The 21,170-nt window shown below is 42.4% G+C and overlaps 1 protein-coding gene and 1 long non-coding RNA gene across 7 annotated transcripts in view; one reads left to right on the forward strand and one right to left on the reverse strand.

Moving 5' to 3' along the window:
- UBN1 (ubinuclein 1) overlaps positions 1–21,170 on the reverse strand; it is an 810,192-nt gene that overhangs the window by 287,835 nt on the left and 501,187 nt on the right. For all 6 annotated transcript variants that reach the window (XM_078662914.1, XM_078662913.1, XM_078662915.1 and 3 more), the window contains 2 exons: positions 4,485–4,614; positions 3,143–3,261 (listed from right to left, as the gene is read on the reverse strand). In XM_078662914.1, coding sequence (XP_078519040.1) covers positions 3,143–3,261; positions 4,485–4,614 — 249 coding nt within the window. The remainder of the gene's footprint in view (positions 1–3,142; positions 3,262–4,484; positions 4,615–21,170) is intronic.
- Positions 1–21,170, forward strand: part of LOC144784250 (uncharacterized) — a 497,620-nt gene that overhangs the window by 284,750 nt on the left and 191,700 nt on the right. The window lies entirely within an intron of this gene.

Below are 21,170 nucleotides of genomic sequence, written 5' to 3' on the forward strand. Positions count from 1 at the left end.
ACAGCAAGGAACTATTCAACATTGTCAAAGAATTCACCAACCCCACCGCCGGCACCAACGACATCACTCCCTCCCAAGACCTCTGCGACGCTCTATCCTCATTCTTCCACAACAAAATCGCCGACATACACAACAGCTTCAAAAACCAGTCCAAAGATCAGCCCTCTTCACCCACCCCCGAACAAAAACCGCACCCAACAACCTTTACGCCTGGAACCCAATCACCACCGAAGACACCATCCGCCTGATGAACTCCATCCACTCAGGATCGCCAACCGACCCATGTCCCCACCACATTCTCAACAAAGCAGACTTGATCATCGCACCCCATCTCCCGATGTCATCAACTGTTCCTTCAACTCCGCTACCTTCCCGGAAAGCTGGAAACATGCCAAACTCAATGCCCTCCTGAAGAAACCCACAGCAGACCCCACTGAACTTAAGAACTACCGCCCCATCTCGCTCCTCTCATTCCCTGCCAAAGTCACTGAGAAAGCCGTCAACAGTCAGCTCGCCGCCTTCCTTCAATCCAACATATCCCTCGACCCCTCACAGTCCGGCTTCCGAGCCAAACACAGCACCAAAACCGCCCTCATCGCAGCAACAGACGACATTCGCACTCTACTGGACAACGGAGAAACAGCCGCCCTCATCCTACTTGACCTCTCCGCAGCCTTCGACACAGTCTGTCATAGCACCCTCATACAACGCCTCAGCAACGTCGGAATACAAGGAAAAGCATTGGACTGGATAATCTCGTTTCTCGCTGGAAGAACCCAGAGAGTCCGCCTTCCCCCTTTCAGTTCAGAGGCCACCGAAGTCATCTGCGGCGTACCACAAGGATCATCACTCAGTCCCACCCTCTTCAACGTATACATGAGCCCCCTCGCATCCATCGCGCGCCAACACAATCTCAACATCATCTCCTACGCAGACGACACCCAGCTGATCCTCTCTTTCACCAAAGACCCAAACACCGCCAAAACCAATTTACACGAAGGAATGAAAGAAGTAGCCGAATGGATGAAGAACAGCCGTCTAAAACTGAACTCGGACAAAACGGAAGTCCTCATCTTAGGTTCATCCCCCTCTGCCTGGGACGACTCTTGGTGGCCACCGGCCCTGGGAACCGCACCCATTCCTATGGATCACGCACGTAACCTGGGCTTCATCCTGGACTCCTCCCTCTCGATGACCAGACAAGCCAACGCCGTCTCTTCATCCTGCTTCAACATCCTATGCATGCTCAAAAAAGTCTTCCGTTGGATACCCTCTGAAACAAGAAAGACGGTCACCCACGCACTGGTCACAAGCCGACTGGACTACGGAAACACCCTTTACGCCGGAACCACAGCCAAACTACAGAAAAAACTCCAACGCATCCAAAACGCCTCGGCCAGACTCATACTGGATATCCCTCGTCAAGCTCACATTTCCAGTCACCTGAAAGACCTCCACTGGCTCCCCGTCAACAAGAGAATTACGTTTCGTCTCCTCACCCACGCACACAAAGCCCTCTACGACCTAGGACCCGAATGCCTCAACACGCGACTGTCCTTCTACACCCCCACCCGCCAACTACGATCGTCCAATCAAGCCCTCGCAGCAATTCCGCGCATCCACAGATCCACCATGGGGGGCAGATCCTTCTCCTACTTAGCGGCCAAGACCTGGAATTCTCTCCCCACCCACCTCCGCCTTAATCAGAACCACCTCTCCTTCAGAAAGCAACTAAAAACTTGGATATTCGATAAGTAAAAGCACCCCCCTCCCCAAGCGCCTTGAGACCCTCTGGGTGAGTAGTGCGCTATATAAATCTCTGAACTTGAACTTGAACGCAGGCAACGACATGTCTGCCCTAGTGCCCTTACTGTGCAAACCCTAATAGACATATTTCAGAAACAGCTGGAATATACAAATTCTGGTGATGCAAATGAGGATATCAATAACAAAAAGGGGCACAAAGTGGGAGAGAGGTGTGAGAAAAATGTGGATGTGAAGGAAGGATCTGAGGAGCAAAAACTGTGACATGGGGCAATGCATACAGGCAAAGAAGATTAGAGAAAATACTGTTGGGGCAGCAGGAAGAGCTCTGAGGAGAGGGGCAAAGAGAATGATAATGAGAAGAAAATCATAGTAAAACATAGGAAAGGAGAAATCATTGTCTCTCAGCCAGCTGTGCACTGCACCTGCTTTCTTGCCACACAAGGCTTGATGGGCTGTGTGTGCAAACAGCAAAATAGTCCTTACCACTCCCACAAAGGGTTGAGAGCCTTACTAGTGGTCCCTGGCTGGTAGAGGGGAGGGGGGAGCGAATAACAGAACTGGCACTGTAATAGCTTGGAGGACTACTTTTTACTCCTCCACAGATGCAAAACAACCATGTAAAAAAGACATCTACGAAAATTAACATAAAAAGCCCTTCTTTGTATTCTCTTTTTTTCTGATCAGAGGAGGCAGGCACCTAGAGCTATCTAAAGTCAGAGAATGGCTACCCTAACCCACACTTAAGAGGCAACACAACCCCTCCAATATAGGAATTGGCAGCTTCCCAACCATCTCACATTTTGCAACCTTATGGACTGGCCTACAGCTAAGTAGAAGAGCAATTGGAAAAAGTGTTGTGGCAGACAACAGAAGGAGAAACTGTTGTTACTGGGGGTTGACATACTTATGCGGCACTTGTAAGCATAGATGTTTTGGCAATGTGACATTCCATTTCCATGACAGTACAAATATTGATAGAGAAGAAATTGTTAAGCCACACCTTTTATTTGGTGGACAGATTTAAGTCAATAAACATAATAGGTATTTCTTTACTATGGAAGTACTGGCTGGACTTAGTACACAGAGAAAGAAGGCAAGTTGTGAGCAAACAAACAAGATGGGGTGTGAATAAGGAAGTGGGGAATGCAGGAGAAATGGAGAGCAATATCATTGAGAATGAATATCTGTAAGATCAAAGTTTACAAAAGATCTATGTAGCTGGAAACCTGCTGTCGATGGAAATATGGAAGAGAACTTCTCCAAAGGATTAGAGGTTTAACAAAGAAACAAAACAAAACAACGTTTTGGCTAAGAAAATCCACAACACAAGATATGATGAGGCATAAAAAAATAACAACAAAGAGCCACCACTCACCTTGCAAACTTGGCCTGAGTGTGTGCCTGACACTCGGCACGGTACCTGTCCATCTGCTGTGGCATTGCTCTACAAATTGCTTCTTTCAGCTTCAAAAGGGGCTCCTTCAACCACCCACCCTGCGCAAGATTAAAATATAAAATTAAATATGGGCAGTACTTGGGGACCTACATGTAATAATGAATGGAAATTGTACCACACAATAGGGCAACCCAATAATTCCCCAAGGGACTGGGTACAAATATTTGTAAACACAAAGTGCCCCCTTGAAGAAGTAAAAATATTTTGCCAATTCTGTTTTTCAGATTTGGTTAATCACATACTGGTCTGATCTGGGACATTTGTATTCTCACATGCTGCATTTCAGGATTTACTCCTTGTAAGTTTAATAAGTGTACACAGTGGTGATACACATTTCATTGGATATGGAAATTAAACTTGGCAGTTGACCCATTCACCTGTGGTTCATGGTTCCACATAAGTGGTGGGATAGCTCTTTTCAGGGTGAAGGTCTTTGATGTTCCTCTTTCAGCTCGTAGGATCTTTTCCGGTTCTCTCTTTTTTGCACCTTGATTGCATGCAGGCTGATACACTATTGGTTTTATTGGTGGCATGCTTCAATACATGTTTTTGCTTTAATCATATTGTAATTATGGCTTTTGTCATTGTACATGAAGGTTATATTTTATGTAAGGAGCTTTACATATATTTCAATAGTGACATTGATACCTTGTCCTGAAGAGGGTCTCAAGTACTCTTTAGTTGCCAGGAGACCAAAACATCGATGGATTGATCATCACAAATGCCTCTATAAATGAAAGAAGTTTTATGTACTATTGAAGAGCAGTTGGGTGCTCACCCTTTCTCAGATCACTCTCTGTAAATTATGTAATTTTTGAGATCACTGTTAGACAGAGCGGTCTGTGCTGCCATTTTGACCCTCTAAGATAAATATATGAGGTTTGACAAAAAATAAATAGTGTTTTGATTGCAAAGAAGCATGCTTGCATCACTAATAATGAATGTATTATTCTCTTGCTTTAATTAATTTTGTCAGTGGGATTGCATGATTACTAACAACAAATCCTCTTAACACAAATAGTTTACAAAAAGGTTTCCTCCTTCAGATAGCACTTTGTGTTTATAAATGAACGGAAATGGTCACCACAAATAAACACATCAACCAAACAACAAGGTCTATAGACAATTTTTCCTTGTGCCCACTGCAGTCTTGGTATTGTGTATAGAGCTTTGAAACTGTTGGTCCCCATTCACCCAACAGTCCGAATGTTAAAGTGCTTTCCAGCAACAAGATTCAATGTTGAAGTAATGTACACTCTACCTGCTCATGTCGGTGAAGCCTGCGGGCACGCTTTAACAAAGTCTCCTTACTGAATGGCAAAAACAATGCCAGGTGGGAATACACACTGGACCTCTGTGAACCGTTGAGTTCCCGAGACTGTAACTCAATGCTGAGAAAGACAAATAGAAATGCCCATTAGATTGAAGACAACCTAGGTTTAAAAGATCTACAGCGAGTACAAAAAAGTATTGGTGAAGATGCAATAGATTTCTGACATCTTTGGGATTCAAGAAGAACCTCAATTTACTCATGCCAATTTCCACATCTAACTTTTTATTTTATTTTACCCCACAGGAAATATTTTAAACCTCTAGAGTAACCCCTTCCTTTCCACCCATTACATGTACAGGGCTACCTTTATCTTTCCCAATTTGGAAAGGCACTTTCGATGTGGGAAACTAGCTGGACTTTTCAGATCTATTTCTCTACCAATAGCAGTTTTCCACTAACTGGAAATGCAATGTATGATTGAAAAATGCCACAAATCTTGATTCTGTGAATCTGATAGGAAATTTACTATTGTAATTACATTGTTTGCACACCTAAGAATGAGCACAAATTTGCTCTTTGGATTCAGGCGTAACATTATTTCTTGTAGGTGAGACCTCTGAAAAAAAGGAATTAATAATTTTAGAAGCTGCAATGATAACTCTCCAAAGGATGACTACGGTAAAGGATTACGGAGAAAGGAACAATTTAAATATCTCACTGTAAAATAAATTGCATTCTGCCTTTGCAAATTAATGAAAGGTTACTTACCTGGAATAACAGTACCTTAGCAAGGGCATCCTATTCATATAGTTATGCTTACAATATTTCCATTCAAACAGGGTGGAACCAGAAGCTGTTTAAAAAATAATTTCTATTAAAGGAGAAAAAACACAATTTTTAAAAAATTAAGAAAAACAGAAGTATTTGAGACTTACATTTTGTCATCTACCAAGAAAGCTGTACTTTCAGCAGCTTTCCTGGTCCATGACATGATATTGTATGGAAGCAGTCGGATGGGCCATCTCTAACATTTCAAAGTGACTGGCACCCTGAAAAAAGATCGATAAGCAGTGCATCATAGATGCAAATAAACAGCACAGAGAGACGATGCACATATGTAGATCTTTCGTGCTGGTGCCACACGTTTAATTATTATGTATATTATTAATTATTGAACATTAGCCTCTCCAGTCCCGGAAGAAGGGTGTTCATTCGCATCCCTCCCTCCCCGGGTTATGGTCGGGGTTGTGGATCTCCGGCATAGCGTTCATTTCCAGTCCATAGTACCTGAGACAGGGACCCCGTATCTTAAAGAATTTTTGGGTGCACCCTCTCATTTTGTATGTCACCTGTTCTGCCCCCATAGGGCGATTTTAAACTGAAACAGGCGTAACCTTGATTTAATAGCCAGTTCCCTCGGATGCATTAGGGCGGGTTCCCAATCTACATCTTCTAATTCTCCAATGGTAGATTACCAGCGTGTCCTCAGGCCTTCCAAGTTGTCTGGAATGTTGTTTATGAGGGACTACTATGTCCAGGAAATGGCCTTCTCTACTATTTCCCCTTGAAGGAGTCTTTCCTCTAGCGGTGCATACTCAGGTGTGTTCGCTATATGTACTCCCTCAGCGTTCCAAGCTTGCTGCAGTTGCAGATATTTGAATCTTTGACAGCCACTCAGCTGGAAGTCTCGCTGCAGGGTGTCGAATGTGATATGGGTGCCGTCCTTTATCAGGTTGTAGTGTAGTTCCTATATTCCCAATAGGCTCTGCACATTGGAAAAATATATCCTACAGATTTGACGTAGGACTGAAGTCAACTAGGTCTCTATCGAATACACTAAACTTGATTGTGTGTGTGCTAGCTAACTCAGAGGTCACTAGGAACTTTCTCGAATACACAAGAAGCGATTAGTTTCTGACAACTGCGTAAACATGACAACTTTGTTTCCCAAGAATAAGAATAAATCTCTCAGAGTCGCGGAAACAATAGATAAGTATTTCACTCAGTCAATTGTGCATGCTTCGTTTCTACAGAGTTGCAGAGAAATAGTGAGACGGGCGTTTTTCAATAAAAGGTTTATTGAATAGCCTTCTTTCTCATGCAAGATAGGTGAACTGCTACAATTGTTATGCAGACTGCAAAGTATAATGCGTACAGCCTAAACAGTAATAGGAAATAATACTGTAAGAGCATTGTATGGTTTCTAAGCCATATAAAAATACATACATAAATAACATAGACTAAAATACTCAACTGGTGCTTCTAAAATACGCCTACCCCAATGTACCTAACCTAAGTCTAGTACGAGGGAAGAAGTAAGTATTGTGTAGCATAGGTTTTTAGTTCTTTTGCCAAGAATCTACCAAAGGTTTCTCTAGGTTCTAATCAGCTCCATACCTTGGTTTAGAATGAAGGAGGTCTGGTATCTCTTTCACAGGACTCGATTTCTCAACACCCCGCAAGGGGAGTCGGAAACACTGGAGCTGGATTCTCGGCAGCAGAAAGGCAGCTTCCTGATCAGTGCGTCAGCTGGAGAGTCGGCTTCCTTCTGCACTTGCTGTAGCGAGCTGCGTCGGGCAAGTAGGTCTTCAAACTGCTCCAAACCACCGTAGTTTGCTATAGCAAGTGAAGGTATATTTATACCTTGGAGGTGTTTAGGAATGCCATAGTTTGATGTAAAGTCAGGCATATGAACGTCAGGAAAGAACCCCTAGGGAATAGTTGTTATTTGTAAAGTAACTGAGTTCTTGGACAAATCATTATACAAGCAAGGGGAAGTCCCTGATTGCTTAAGCTGGTTTTCCAAGAAATCGTTGTGACGTTTGGTATGGGTGGAAGTAGCCATGCCTGTATTTGGGTAGCATGGGCTATGCCTAAATATAAGGGCTTGATTTCTATGCCTATATAAAGGGCAATGTGAATTGTACCTATATAAGGGCATGAATCGGGAAAATTCACTCGGAGCTTAAAACGCCACACAACAAGGTCACCTAATTTGGATATTCCAATCGTGTCCCAAACTTTAAATCCCCGCAATTTTCCTATTTCTGGGAGGCGCACGCCTTCCCATAACTGGGTTTCCCTCGTGACTTTTCTATCCCATCCCATTTGTTTCTCTGCATCCTTCCATACCTCCACTTTCCTTAGGGTAGCCGGTAATAAGTGTCTAGACCCCATACCCCCGTATATGTAGTGTGGGTGCGTGCGTGTTTCAAACTGGCACCGTATGCCAGGTGCGTCCCTGGCAGGTGTCTCCACTCATTAATTACTATCAGAATTGCTGTGCAGTAGTGTGACCTTATGTCAGGAAGAGCAACCCCCGTTATATTGGTTGTGGTAGAGCGTCTGGAGCGCTATTCTTGGTTGCCCTCCATCCCACAGAAGTGTACGCACCTCCTTGTCTATTGCCCCAAAAATGTCTTCCGAAATCTTATAGTGTGTATTTTCGCATGTTTCATTATTGACACCAATTCACCACTTGATGTGTGTAGGAGGGATATCATAAAGTTCCTGTAAGAGAACAAAGGCCTGCAGGCATTTATGTAAGCCCCGTCTTGCAAGTCAAATAGACAAGTGTGCAAACAATGGCTCCAGCCTAACAAGTAGCCCTCAAAAGGGAAGCATCCCTGAAAATATTACAGGAGGAAGACATAAATGAATTACAATATAGGTAATAATAACTTGCTTTGGCATAGAGAAGAGTGAGCACCAATGATTTAAAACAACTAGATGCTGAAAGTCTAGGATTCAGTGTCAGATACTGGGACATACTGTGAGATACTGTCAAAGGCAAGATTTGAAGCTAATGAGGCAGCTGAAAGTAAAGGTGTGGCCAAATGGCAAAAGAATGTAAACACTTTTGTAGTACACAAACAGCATACTTTGCACAAATGGTAGTGTGAGTAGGGGTAGTGAGAATTAAATTGCTGAAACTGTGCCAATAAAAACTGTTTGTCAAGTAAGAATTGATGTTAACGTGAGAACATTTAGTAAAACTGACCACACCAATTATGTCATATGTGATTTTATCAGTGGTACTATCAAATTTTCTATTTGAGATGCCATTGGTGATATTATCAATTACTCTATTTGGTGATGGGGTCATGAGCAGGGCATAGTGGGCACAAGGTATGGTTAGCAATAACAGCCTAATTTTGGGGGCTTTGGGTTTTGCGTTGACTTTGGAACCATAAAATGCCTTTAACTGAGATATATGAATGTATATATATATATATATATATATATATACGTTTTTAATTTGGAAGGGCGATGAAGAGAGTGCTAGAATGTTTATCTCATGTCTCAATATTAATTCAGTAAATTTGAAATTTACTTCAAACATCAGTAGAGACTATGTGGACTTTCTAGATGTTAGAGTGTCCCCTAGAAACAACAAACTTTCCACCACCCTCCACAGAAAAGATACAGCTGGGAACTCGACCCTTCATATGAGTAGCGCCCACCCACGTCATGTCATAGACAATATACCCTATGGCGAACTACTTCGCCTCAAACGAATCTGCAGTAGTGAAGAGGAATTGGGTAAATGCACTTCTGAGGCAGTGACCAGATTCAAAGCTAGAGGGTACAGTGATAAGATACTCAATATGGCAATCAACAAAACCAAGCAAAGAACCAGAGAGTCACTGTTGTTGCCCAAATCTTCCAATAGCAACACAGGTATAGGTCAAACCAATTGTAACATCAGGTTTATTACAGCGTTTAGTTGCCAGGAAAGAAAAATTAGGGCTATTCTGACCAAGAGTTGGCCCATTCTTATGACGGACGGAGTTCTGTCATCTCAACTCCCTAGCAACTCCATTGTTGCATTCCGCAGAGGTCCCTCTATGAGATCATTGGTGTCTAATCCTTTTGCTAAGTACATCTTGGTTCAAACCCCAGGCGGGGTTTTACAAATGTTCAAGCTGCAGAGCTTGTAAATTTGGGATAAATACTACCCACTACAGTACCCCTTTTAGTGCCGTTCCGTTGTCCATCAAAGGAAATTACAGTTGCAAGACGGAGTATGCTGTATATGTTCTGGGGTGCACCTGTGGCCTGAGATATGTTGGCAGCACCAGGCTGCAGGTGCACACCAGAATATTGCAGCATCTTCGTGCAATTGTCAATAATGACAATTCTTACCCTGTCGCGAGACACTTTAGGAGTGTACAGAACAACAACTTACAGTGTCTCACTTATTTTGTACTCACCTCTGTACCTAAATCTCGAAGGGGGGCGACAGGGACAAAATGCTTCGACAACTTGAATCAAGAATGATACTAGAACTGGATAGTAAGGTTCCCAATGGACTAAATACGACAGAGGACCTTTACCATTTTTTGTAGGGCTCTATGGAAAGTGAGGGGACGGCAATGTTTGATGGATTTCTTTGGGTGGATACTTCATACACACTGTTCCTTGGTTCTGAGCCTCCTTTGCCCGTCTTGATTTTATTCTGTAAGCTTATGTATTTCTATGAGTCATTACATTTATCTTATTCTTTAAGTAACTTTTCCCTTTATCAGAATTTTTTTTTTCTTCACAATACGGGGTGATACAGTTCTGGTTTATTAAATCCAGCTGTATGGGGACCTTTAACTCTTTCATGGCATTTTTTGTTGGTTTTCCCAAATACCATCATTGGTTCCACTATTTCCATCTAATTTCTTAGGTGTAGGTTGTTTAGGCCCTATAACACTATGGGGCTGCCATCTATTTCAGATGTCCCCATCAACAATGAAGTCAGTTGATTTATTGATGAAAGGACTTGAATTGATTAGTAGACATTGTATGAATTGATTTGTTTACATTACGACATTTTGCACATTCCATTAATGGAAAAAATAGTTTTTAGGAATTAGTATATTTCTGTGTGATTTTTAAGTATTTAAAATATTTCTTTTAACACGTTATACTATTTGCACGTTGCACAAATGGTTACAATATGCGAGATTTTGCACATTTATATCATGCTGCTAACATATTGATACAATGTTTTTAGATTACTAAGTACTGTATTCAGCCAATTTGTTAAAACCTACATTTATCTATTGCATTTATGCAGGTATACACTCTTTTGAAGGAATGTAATTAGAAATAATTATGTTTTATTAGTGGAACAAAGATATATCATATTTGTATGTAAGGGATTCCTTCAAATGACCATTCATGGAGCCATGTTCACTTTCATAGTTTGTTGTTTATGTCTATTAGTCACATGGTGTACATCACAGCATATAAGAATAAGGCATTTGCATTTTATTGTGATCAAGGGCATCCGCCCGAAACGCGTCATTCCGCTGTTTGCTTTTTGAAACTGGTGCAATAAAACATCTTGCCTTACTTTTGGGATTCGCTGGTCTCTGTTCGCCACTGGTTGGAGGTTCGAGATCGTGTGTTCGGATATATATATATATATATATATATATATATATATATATATATATATATATATACATATATATATATTTCACTTGATTTTAATGAACAGGCGTAAAGACCAATGCGTTTCGGCTAGCGCCTCTGTCAATGTCCTAACACTGCCGAAGGCACTAGCCGAAATGCATCTGTCTTTACAGCCGCTTCTTAAAATAAAGTGAAACCCCTCCTGTGAGTGCTGACCACGTCGGATATAATAGAAGACGAACTTTGGTCTCTGAATCCATCAGAGACTTTCTCCTGTGCCTGAAGCCATTGTGCACGCTGCTGTGAATAAAGCGCTTACCTGACAACCTCCGTGAGTGGGGTGCGTTCTTTTGAGCGAGGAGCCTTCACATTTAAACGGACCCACCGCCGTTACACCGCACCCGCCCCAAAGAGTGCATAAGGCGTTTTGGTGGACCTTGGAGCCGAGCAGCAGAACTGCATACGCCGAGCACCGCCATCGAGAAATCCTGACACGGAGACGTGTATACGACAGCCATCCAGGTCGTTAAGCATGCGTGAATACTCCGCACCTTACTCCGATGCACAGGATGCCTCGAGGTTGGCGAGGAGGTGCCCTGTGAGTGCCTGAAGACAGCGGCTGAGGGCAACAACGGGAGATACCATACGCAAATTGTTGCGTGACTACAACTTCCATGAGACATTGCGGCATCAGCCCAGCCCAAAAAACAGGTGTGTCATATTAATGGACTTGCTTTATCTAAAGCGCTTCGTCTTTTCCCTGAAGAAGAAGGCTAAGACCTTTGAAACGCGTCGGATATAATAGAAGACGAACTTTGGTCTCTGAATCCATCAGAGACTTTCTCCTGTGCCTGAAGCCATTGTGCACGCTGCTGTGAATAAAGCGCTTACCTGACAACCTCCGTGAGTGGGGTGCGTTCTTTTGAGCGAGGAGCCTTCACATTTAAACGGACCCACCGCCGTTACACCGCACCCGCCCCAAAGAGTGCATAAGGCGTTTTGGTGGACCTTGGAGCCGAGCAGCAGAACTGCATACGCCGAGCACCGCCATCGAGAAATCCTGACACGGAGACGTGTATACGACAGCCATCCAGGTCGTTAAGCATGCGTGAATACTCCGCACCTTACTCCGATGCACAGGATGCCTCGAGGTTGGCGAGGAGGTGCCCTGTGAGTGCCTGAAGACAGCGGCTGAGGGCAACAACGGGAGATACCATACGCAAATTGTTGCGTGACTACAACTTCCATGAGACATTGCGGCATCAGCCCAGCCCAAAAAACAGGTGTGTCATATTAATGGACTTGCTTTATCTAAAGCGCTTCGTCTTTTCCCTGAAGAAGAAGGCTAAGACCTTTGAAACGCGTCGGATATAATAGAAGACGAACTTTGGTCTCTGAATCCATCAGAGACTTTCTCCTGTGCCTGAAGCCATTGTGCACGCTGCTGTGAATAAAGCGCTTACCTGACAACCTCCGTGAGTGGGGTGCGTTCTTTTGAGCGAGGAGCCTTCACATTTAAACGGACCCACCGCCGTTACACCGCACCCGCCCCAAAGAGTGCATAAGGCGTTTTGGTGGACCTTGGAGCCGAGCAGCAGAACTGCATACGCCGAGCACCGCCATCGAGAAATCCTGACACGGAGACGTGTATACGACAGCCATCCAGGTCGTTAAGCATGCGTGAATACTCCGCACCTTACTCCGATGCACAGGATGCCTCGAGGTTGGCGAGGAGGTGCCCTGTGAGTGCCTGAAGACAGCGGCTGAGGGCAACAACGGGAGATACCATACGCAAATTGTTGCGTGACTACAACTTCCATGAGACATTGCGGCATCAGCCCAGCCCAAAAAACAGGTGTGTCATATTAATGGACTTGCTTTATCTAAAGCGCTTCGTCTTTTCCCTGAAGAAGAAGGCTAAGACCTTTGAAACGCGTCGGATATAATAGAAGACGAACTTTGGTCTCTGAATCCATCAGAGACTTTCTCCTGTGCCTGAAGCCATTGTGCACGCTGCTGTGAATAAAGCGCTTACCTGACAACCTCCGTGAGTGGGGTGCGTTCTTTTGAGCGAGGAGCCTTCATATATATATATATATATATATATATATATATATATATATATATACATATATATATATATTTCACTTGATTTTAATGAACAGGCGTAAAGACCAATGCGTTTCGGCTAGCGCCTCTGTCAATGTCCTAACACTGCCGAAGGCACTAGCCGAAATGCATCTGTCTTTACAGCCGCTTCTTAAAATAAAGTGAAACCCCTCCTGTGAGTGCTGACCATTTGTTGTTGCATGGAAGCAGTGATTTATTTCTGCAAGTTCTCCCTCGCATGAGTGCAGAGGCTTACTGATGACTACCGATCATATATTATATATATATTATATTACCTACTGGCGGTCGCCAGTAGGTATATATAGTTAGGATTTTTTCCCTATGGGATTTTTGAAAATTCTATGTCTAATAACTTTGGCGTTTGTGGACGGAATTGGCTGAAATTTTCTGGAAAATGGAACATTTTGTTTCTGAGCAGCCACTGGAAATTTGGGGGGAGTTGGTCCAGGGGGGGCCGAGAAAAAAGGGGGGTCCCAAAACGTGTTTTTAACATTGAGTTTTCCATAGGGCGGTTAGCCTCACTTTTAGCCCGAACGGCTGAATGGATTTGCACGAAACTTGGCAAAATTGTAGGGACTGGTAGCCCGATGTGCCTTTTGTAGGTCTCAATATATGTGCTGCAGTGGATTTTGAGAAAATAAAGTTCAAAAAAAGATATATATCTGTAAGCGCGGACCAGGCAGCGCCCCGGTACGCGTACTTGACGCGTAACGGAACTTCGCGTAGCGAAGTTGATTGGCTCTCCGGTGTCTGTCAACATTCTAAACAGTCCGGAGCGGCCGCCATCTTGTCTCTCGGTAGGATCGAGAGACAAGAGGAGGCAAAAGCGAAGGGGCAAATGACCATAAGGGGGCATAGTAGATACTCCCTGACCCCCTAGGTTTGATGTGGAGGCTTTAAAGGGGCCCTGCTAAGCAAAAAAAAATAAATTTTTTTTTGTTTTTTTTCGTGGTTAGCGCCCGGTACGCGAACCGGGAAGCGTACTGGGGAGCGTATCACAATAAAAAATGAATGATAGACTTTTCAAATGCTGTATGTTAATTGATTGTTGGTTTTGTTGATTTTTTTTTTTTTTTTTAAACTTTTTTTATTGTGTTTCATAATTTATTAAACTTTCTAACATTTCATTGTCAGAAATTTCATAATCATGGAATATAGATTGTAGTCTCTGAGGTTGTAAAATGTCCTCATTTGCAAGGAGGTTATCTACTGCTTGCACACATTGCAGTAGTTCTTGGTCCCATGTTTCATCCATAAACTCAATCTCATTTGGATCAATGATTTCTGTGTTGGACTCTGGAAGGACAATTTCAAATGAAATGTTTTGTTCACTTTCCATTTTTCTTGAAATTTGCATAAAAAAAATATATATTAGTAGAGGTAGGGCACTGTTGGGATTAATTTTAGATAGGCAGTTTTTAACAGAGAATTTATCTTTGGGCAGTGTATAGTATCAGAGTGGAAGTAGGAATATAAAAAAGTGTATCTAAATTTATAAGTACTACAGAGGGATAGTATATAACTAACAGAAAAAGTTTGCCATATTAACTTAAAGTGCACAATATACTTCAGTTTTAAAAATAACAACTTACCTTTAAAAAGAAGTTGAAGTTATTAATGAAAATCCAAATGAAATGTACACCAGGAAGTAGTAGTCAAAATGGCTGTGTTTCCTTCTCTTCCTTTATATATATTCGGGTACATAACCAATCAAATGTCAGGTAAAAAAAGTAGAAAATGAAAGTAACATTTTAATTGGTTGTCAATTCCAACACTTCAGATGTGTTTTGTGAAGTAATTTACCTCACGGTATTTAGAGAGGTCTACAGGCTAAATGGCTAAATGGAATTCCAATCAAATTTGTGAAAATGGTAGGGATTGGTATGTAGTATGAGCTAATCTATATTTGGTGAAATTGTCTCAAGTGGCTTTTGTGTGAACTACTTTCCCACCTTTTTTGATGGTGCGCTTCCCAGGAAGCGACCCGGTACGCGAACCGGTGAGCGCCCTGGTACGCGAACCTTAAGCGTAACGGGAGTCCACCATTTTGTGTTTCGGTCGAATTATGATACAAGATGGAGGGCAAATAATGTTCAGAATAGGTAGAAGGGGGCACGGTAGACTTATCTTGACCCCCTAGGTTTTGTGAGGGTGGCTGAGGAGGCCCATATGTGCGAAAAAAAAACATTTTTTTAAAAATTTTCGCGAGGTTAGCTCCCGGTACGCGTACCGGGTAGCGCACCAGGGAGTGTACTTTGTTGAAATGTCATGTCATGAATGATGTAATATGTGACATCATCAACAGTGGATTGTAGGTAACAGTATCCTTAGTTTACTCCCTAGAGCTGTCTTTCTTTTAACATAACTGTGTATTTCCTTCCCTTATAGTTACTGTTCTTTTTTAAAAAATATTTTTTTGGTTAGCTTCCGGTACGCGTACCGGGTAGCGCTCCGGGAGCGAACTAAGAGAAATAGAGGTTGGCAGAGTTCCAAATATTCTACCAATTTTTTTATAATGGGGAGTTAGTTCTGAAAAGAACTTTTTTTTTTATGTTTTTGTTGTTTTATATTTTTTTTAGTATTTTTTGAATTTTTTTTTACTTTTTTTGTATTTTCTGAACGTTTTTAAAAAATTTTTGGTTTTTTTGGGGGGGGGGGAAACAAAAACGATCCATTATAAAGGGCTCAACAGGAGCAAAAAAAAAAAAAGAATTTATTTTTTGGTGCGTCTCGTGCAAACTTTAATATGATTTTGAATTGCTCGCAAAATCAAAGTGATGCTACTTTCTCTGTAGCAGATGAAAGCGCCACATTCCACGCACACTTGTTTTACGTGCCCAAACAACATTTGGATGTTTGCAATCACCTCCCTCGCCTCTGGTCCCGACACCTCTGGAACCACCGATCTTCTTGCCATTTGGAGGGGATTTTGTTGTTGGTCACGTAGCTGGGCAGCACTATAATTATTTGGGTGCCACCTACTCATATGCCGATGCATAGTATGATTGCCATAACTATATTTTTTATCAGTGCCCCTTGACAATCTATCACCGCATATGCGGCAAAACACGTAACGAGCATTCACTTTCTTTTGCCCCTCAGGAATTCTGTAGAATTGCCAGATATAATTCTCCTTTCGATTGTACCTCCTGGGCTCCTCTGGCAAAAACTCATGCTCTTCCTCCTCTTCCTCCTCTTCCTGTTCTTCCTCTTCTTGCAGAATTACTTCTGCAGGTGGTCCTCTCTTTCTTGGATTTGGTGGAGGTGGTGGGCTAGCACCAGCTGAAGCTACTAATGAAGCCATCACAAAGTCTCAATAAAGGGTCTTTCTCTCACCAAGATGAAAGTCAGAGTGATGAAAGAAGGAGGGGTTTTCATCATTTGGGAAAAACAAAAGTTCTAAACCAATGAAAAGTGTCCATTTTAGATCACATGACCTTGTATTACATCATTAGGAAACCAAAAGTGAAATGAACCAATGAAAAGTGTTATTACCGAGTCACATGACCTGCTATGTTTACATTACGCGGTCGGCGCCGCGCCGCGGATCGCTTCCGGTTCGCGTACCGCTGCGCTTCCGGGTACGCGAACGTAGCACGTAATATGACGTATTACGCGAGAACGCGAAACGTCATGCTGACGCGAAGCGTCGCGATGTTGTTTTGTAACGCGAGAGGTGCGCAAAAGGAACGTTTACCAGTTCGCGTACCGGGTCGCGCCTCCGGATTGAGCTAACGGGAAGCTAACCGGTACGCGTACTGGGAGCGAAACAAAAAAAAATAAAAAAAAAATTGTATAAAAAACATGTAAAACATATTTTTCTTTTTAAAGAATAATACATTGTAAAGGTTTTGATATTAGCTATTAAAAAACCAATGAAATTCACTGAAAAAACCATAGGTTATAGACCATATATAGTTAGGAATTAGCATTTACAAAACCTTAAAAATTCACTGAAAAAACCATAGGTTATAGACCATATATAGTTAGGGATTAGCATTTAAAAAACCTTATTTTACTCACACAAAACCATTGAAATTCCATATATAGTTAGTTGTACTAACTATATATCACGCACCCCCATGTCATTTGAGATGTCATCAGTGATGTCATCAGTGATGTCACTGACCATGTCATGAATGATGTAATATGTGACATCATCAGCAGTGGATTGCGGGTGCGTGATATATAGTTAGTACAACTAACTATATATGGAATTTCAATGGTTTTGTGTGAGTAAAATAAGGTTTTTTAAATGCTAATCCCTAACTATATATGGTCTATAACCTATGGTTTTTTCAGTGAATATATATATATATATATATATATATATATATATATATATATATATATATATATATATATATATAGTGGCAGTCGCTACTAGGTAGTTAGGATCATGTTTCCATAGGAAATGCATTTTTTGTCTTGATAATAACTTTGGCACCGTTTGACAAATCTCCACGAAACGTTCCAAAATAGTGCTACTTTTGAGTAGTTTGCACATGGAAAGTTTCGGGGTGAGCATCACGCGGGGCCAAGAAAAAAGGGGACACCAAAAAGCGTTTTCGCCGTTCATTTTCCCATAGGAACTTTGGTGTAAATCCATTCAGCAGGTTTTGAACAATTAATGCTCAAAAAGGTATATCCAGGGATGCGGAGCCTCCGCGGATCCTGACAGATCTCAATCTGAGATCTGACTGGCTGCCACCACTTCAACCAGGAAGTGATGGCAGACACATGACACATTCGGACTCAGTCAGTGTTGGTTTTGGCCCAAGGGGCCAGTCGTATTTTTTAAGGAGAGGGCCCAATCCCTGAGCCTCTAAACGACCCAGGGAACCCATCCCCCAGAGCCATGAACTAAGTGAAAGGGAGGGGTGCTGCATCTCCCCCCCCTCCTTGCGCATTAATCTTCCAGGGAATCCATCCCCTGGGGCCAGCTCACTAGCTGCATGTGGGTTTAACCGCAGGCCATACGTAGCATGGGGTTGGATTTACGTATGATTATTACTTTACGTTGAAAAAAATGTAGAAATGCACTGAAAAAAACAAAGATTTAAGTAACATCACAGTTAGGTGAAATGTTCAGTAAAAACGTAACATAACGTTTTAAACTCTAACAACCACAAACATTTACCAGTTATAGTAATCTGAAGTAACTATGCCCTAAGGTAACTATTACTTGCGCCTTCGCCATGCACTGCTAATTACCCCACATATTACATCACTCATGACATCTTCTGTGACAACATTTGCAGTGACATTATTGATCGGAAAACTGTGCATGGCGGGGGTGGGCGGGGGGGGTGAGCAAGTTGACTAGCAGGTTGTGGTAGCAGTCTTTGAAAAGTGTCCAACATTCGTTGTAAAATAAATGAGAAAGTCACAGGTACCTGCATTACCTCTGGCTCCCATTCTGTATCGTGGTGCTCCATAAGAGTGTGAATTATGAGGACATAATCTTGCTGATACCCATATTCGTGGTAAGGTTCATCCTCATTCATTTAATCTCCAGAATCCAGAACATACAACTGTGTTGGGCTGTATGTAGTCTGTAAAATAAGGTCACTGACATCTTCCTTTTCTGACTCCAAAATTTGGGAAGGCAGAGATGATGCCATCCTTAATGTCGAAAAAAGCAGTTTCAGCAAATACTGTCATCAACGGTGTCGCCGTTAAAAATGTTGTTGTTGTCGTCATTTATGGGTTCAACATTCAAGCTTTTGCACTGATGATGGCAGCAAAAGAGACATGTATGGCGCAGTCGCCTATGGTCTTGTTGTCGTTTACAAAACATTGACAAAGTCTTTCTTGTGGCTGCCATCGACAGAGCGCCTTCTGAGGATTCTTCCTTTTTTTTAGATAGTTGGTCATCATTATAATGTCATTTGTGGGCAGGCAGACATTCTTCTTTTCTGGGGTGTTTTCCAGCCTCTGTTTTATTATGTGAGAAGGTGGCTGCAAGCACTGTACCAAACAAATCTAAATCTGGAAACTGTATAAGTCCTTTTCTGCTCTGCCTTCATGGGAGTGCTTTTGCGTGAACACTTCACAGGATCTACCCCTGAAGAGGGGGCATCCCGCTTTGCAGGCAGGAAATTCTCTTTTTCCAGTAAATATAATGGCAACCTACTCTCTCTGTCTTTTAGAGACTTAGAAGTAAGGGTTTTACAAATGTCAAAGCGAGAAGCCTTATGACCAGGATAAAGACAATAACACTGAGAATGAGGATCATCCGTTTAAATCTTGTTCTTCTCATTCGATAAACAGGATTTGAAGAGAGATTTCTGTTCTGTGTCAGCCATGGAAACAGTTGGCCACAAAGTCACAGGGGTCCACTATCCTAGAACATAGCAAATTTCCCTAAAAACAACCTACAGTACTGTAGAAGCTGACATTAGGGACGGATCAGTCCTAGGGTAGACTAAGAAACGTAACAATTTTGAGTTCACTGAAAGGTTATAGCAGATGTCTGCCTCGGGATTCCCTTGCACACGACGTGTAGTAGAAAGCTGATCCATGGGGGCCTCTAAGGTGAGTAGCAGAGCTTCTACTTCCACCTCATTGGCTGCAGTTAAGGTTGCCTCAAATGAGTTGGATGTGCTTCTAAACAAAAACTGTTGTAAAAGCCTATAGCCAATTTAACACTGTTTACTGCTATTTAAATGTAATGGGAATCCCCAGCCCGGTTACAGTGAACCACTCCGTCACCAGCCACGGGTGGGCTGTGCTAATGACGGACTGGTTCAGTCACGGCCCCACCACCGCGCCTGCGCGGCATTAATTAAGCGCCTAAGCTGAGCGTTCCATTGAGCGGGCGGGGCCGTGATGGAACCACTCCGTCAAAGCACAGCGCGCCCGTGGCTGGTGACGGAGTGGTTCCGTCACCAGCAAGGCGGAGCCGCGCGGCCCCACCCCCCTCCCCCCCAGCGCCACGGCGGAATTACCGCCGCGGCCAAGGGGTTAAGGTAAGGTTGAAAAGAAGTGAACAGTGCCAACAACACACTTAAAACCTGAGTATAGGTAAAGCCATTTGCAGCATGATTATGCCAAGAGCGATTATGAACGGACACGCAGCCTGGACATAAATGAATGGTGTGAAGGCACTGTATTAGAAGGTAATGTTCCTCATATTGAGGCACCTCCTGTGAATCCAAATCTACAATAAGATTATGAATAGTCAAATATGCTATCCAGTTTTGAGTAGAACCTGGTGGCAAGGGTCAGACGTATTTGCCTTCTTGATTTCTTGTTGTTTTTAGGACTGCTATAAGTGAATAGTTTCTTTGTGGTTCACATGCTGTCAGTGAACTCTAAGGCTGTCACATTTTAAACGTTTTAAGTCACAGCTTTATTAATACATGATGTTCTTAGTTTAGAGAGGGTCACAGCATATTATTGACCAAAACGTGTTGAACTACTATGCCTCAATGTTTTTGAATCATGCCTTCATAGTGTAATGAGTGCTTCACTTTGAAACTACAAAATAACCTACAATTTATGAGCTAGTCATCTTATGGACAGATTCTCTGGAATCATTAACCTTTGGAGGCCATCCTCCGAATGAGTAGTCCTTTTGTGATGCAGTTTACAGAAAGAGAGACTCACAGTTTAGACTGATCCTTCACCAAAAGTGTGTACCTTGAACAGAATGCTGGATATGTAGTGATGCTGAAGGTGATTATGCATCTGGCTTGTCAGGCATGTGAACAGCACTAGAAAGATTTAGCTCTCCATGATTCAGAACTGGGATACACTGACTACATATTCCTCTGGGTACTTGTTTCTTGTATGGCCTGACATTCTGGCCAAGTAAAGGAACGGCTGGTTGGCTTCATGGCTTTCAAGAAGGAGTTATGTGTAGTATCACAATGTTACATGTTGCTTAGGTGATACATTGCAGAGGTGGGCAAATGAACACATTAACAGGGAGTGCAGAGCTAGGGGTCTGGATCGGCTCTTAGAGCGTGTGCACAAGCCAAGCCATCAAAACATTTGCTACGTAAATCATACAACAAACATCACATAAACTATAATAAAGCCTCTTCAAAATTAAAAAAAGCGTATTTCTTTAACATATAGAATCTTTAACACTAATACATCACATTACAGCATTGCACTGAGAAGTACTTA

This window comes from Lissotriton helveticus, chromosome 10 (assembly GCF_964261635.1).
Source record: "Lissotriton helveticus chromosome 10, aLisHel1.1, whole genome shotgun sequence".
NCBI lineage: Eukaryota > Metazoa > Chordata > Amphibia > Caudata > Salamandridae > Lissotriton > Lissotriton helveticus.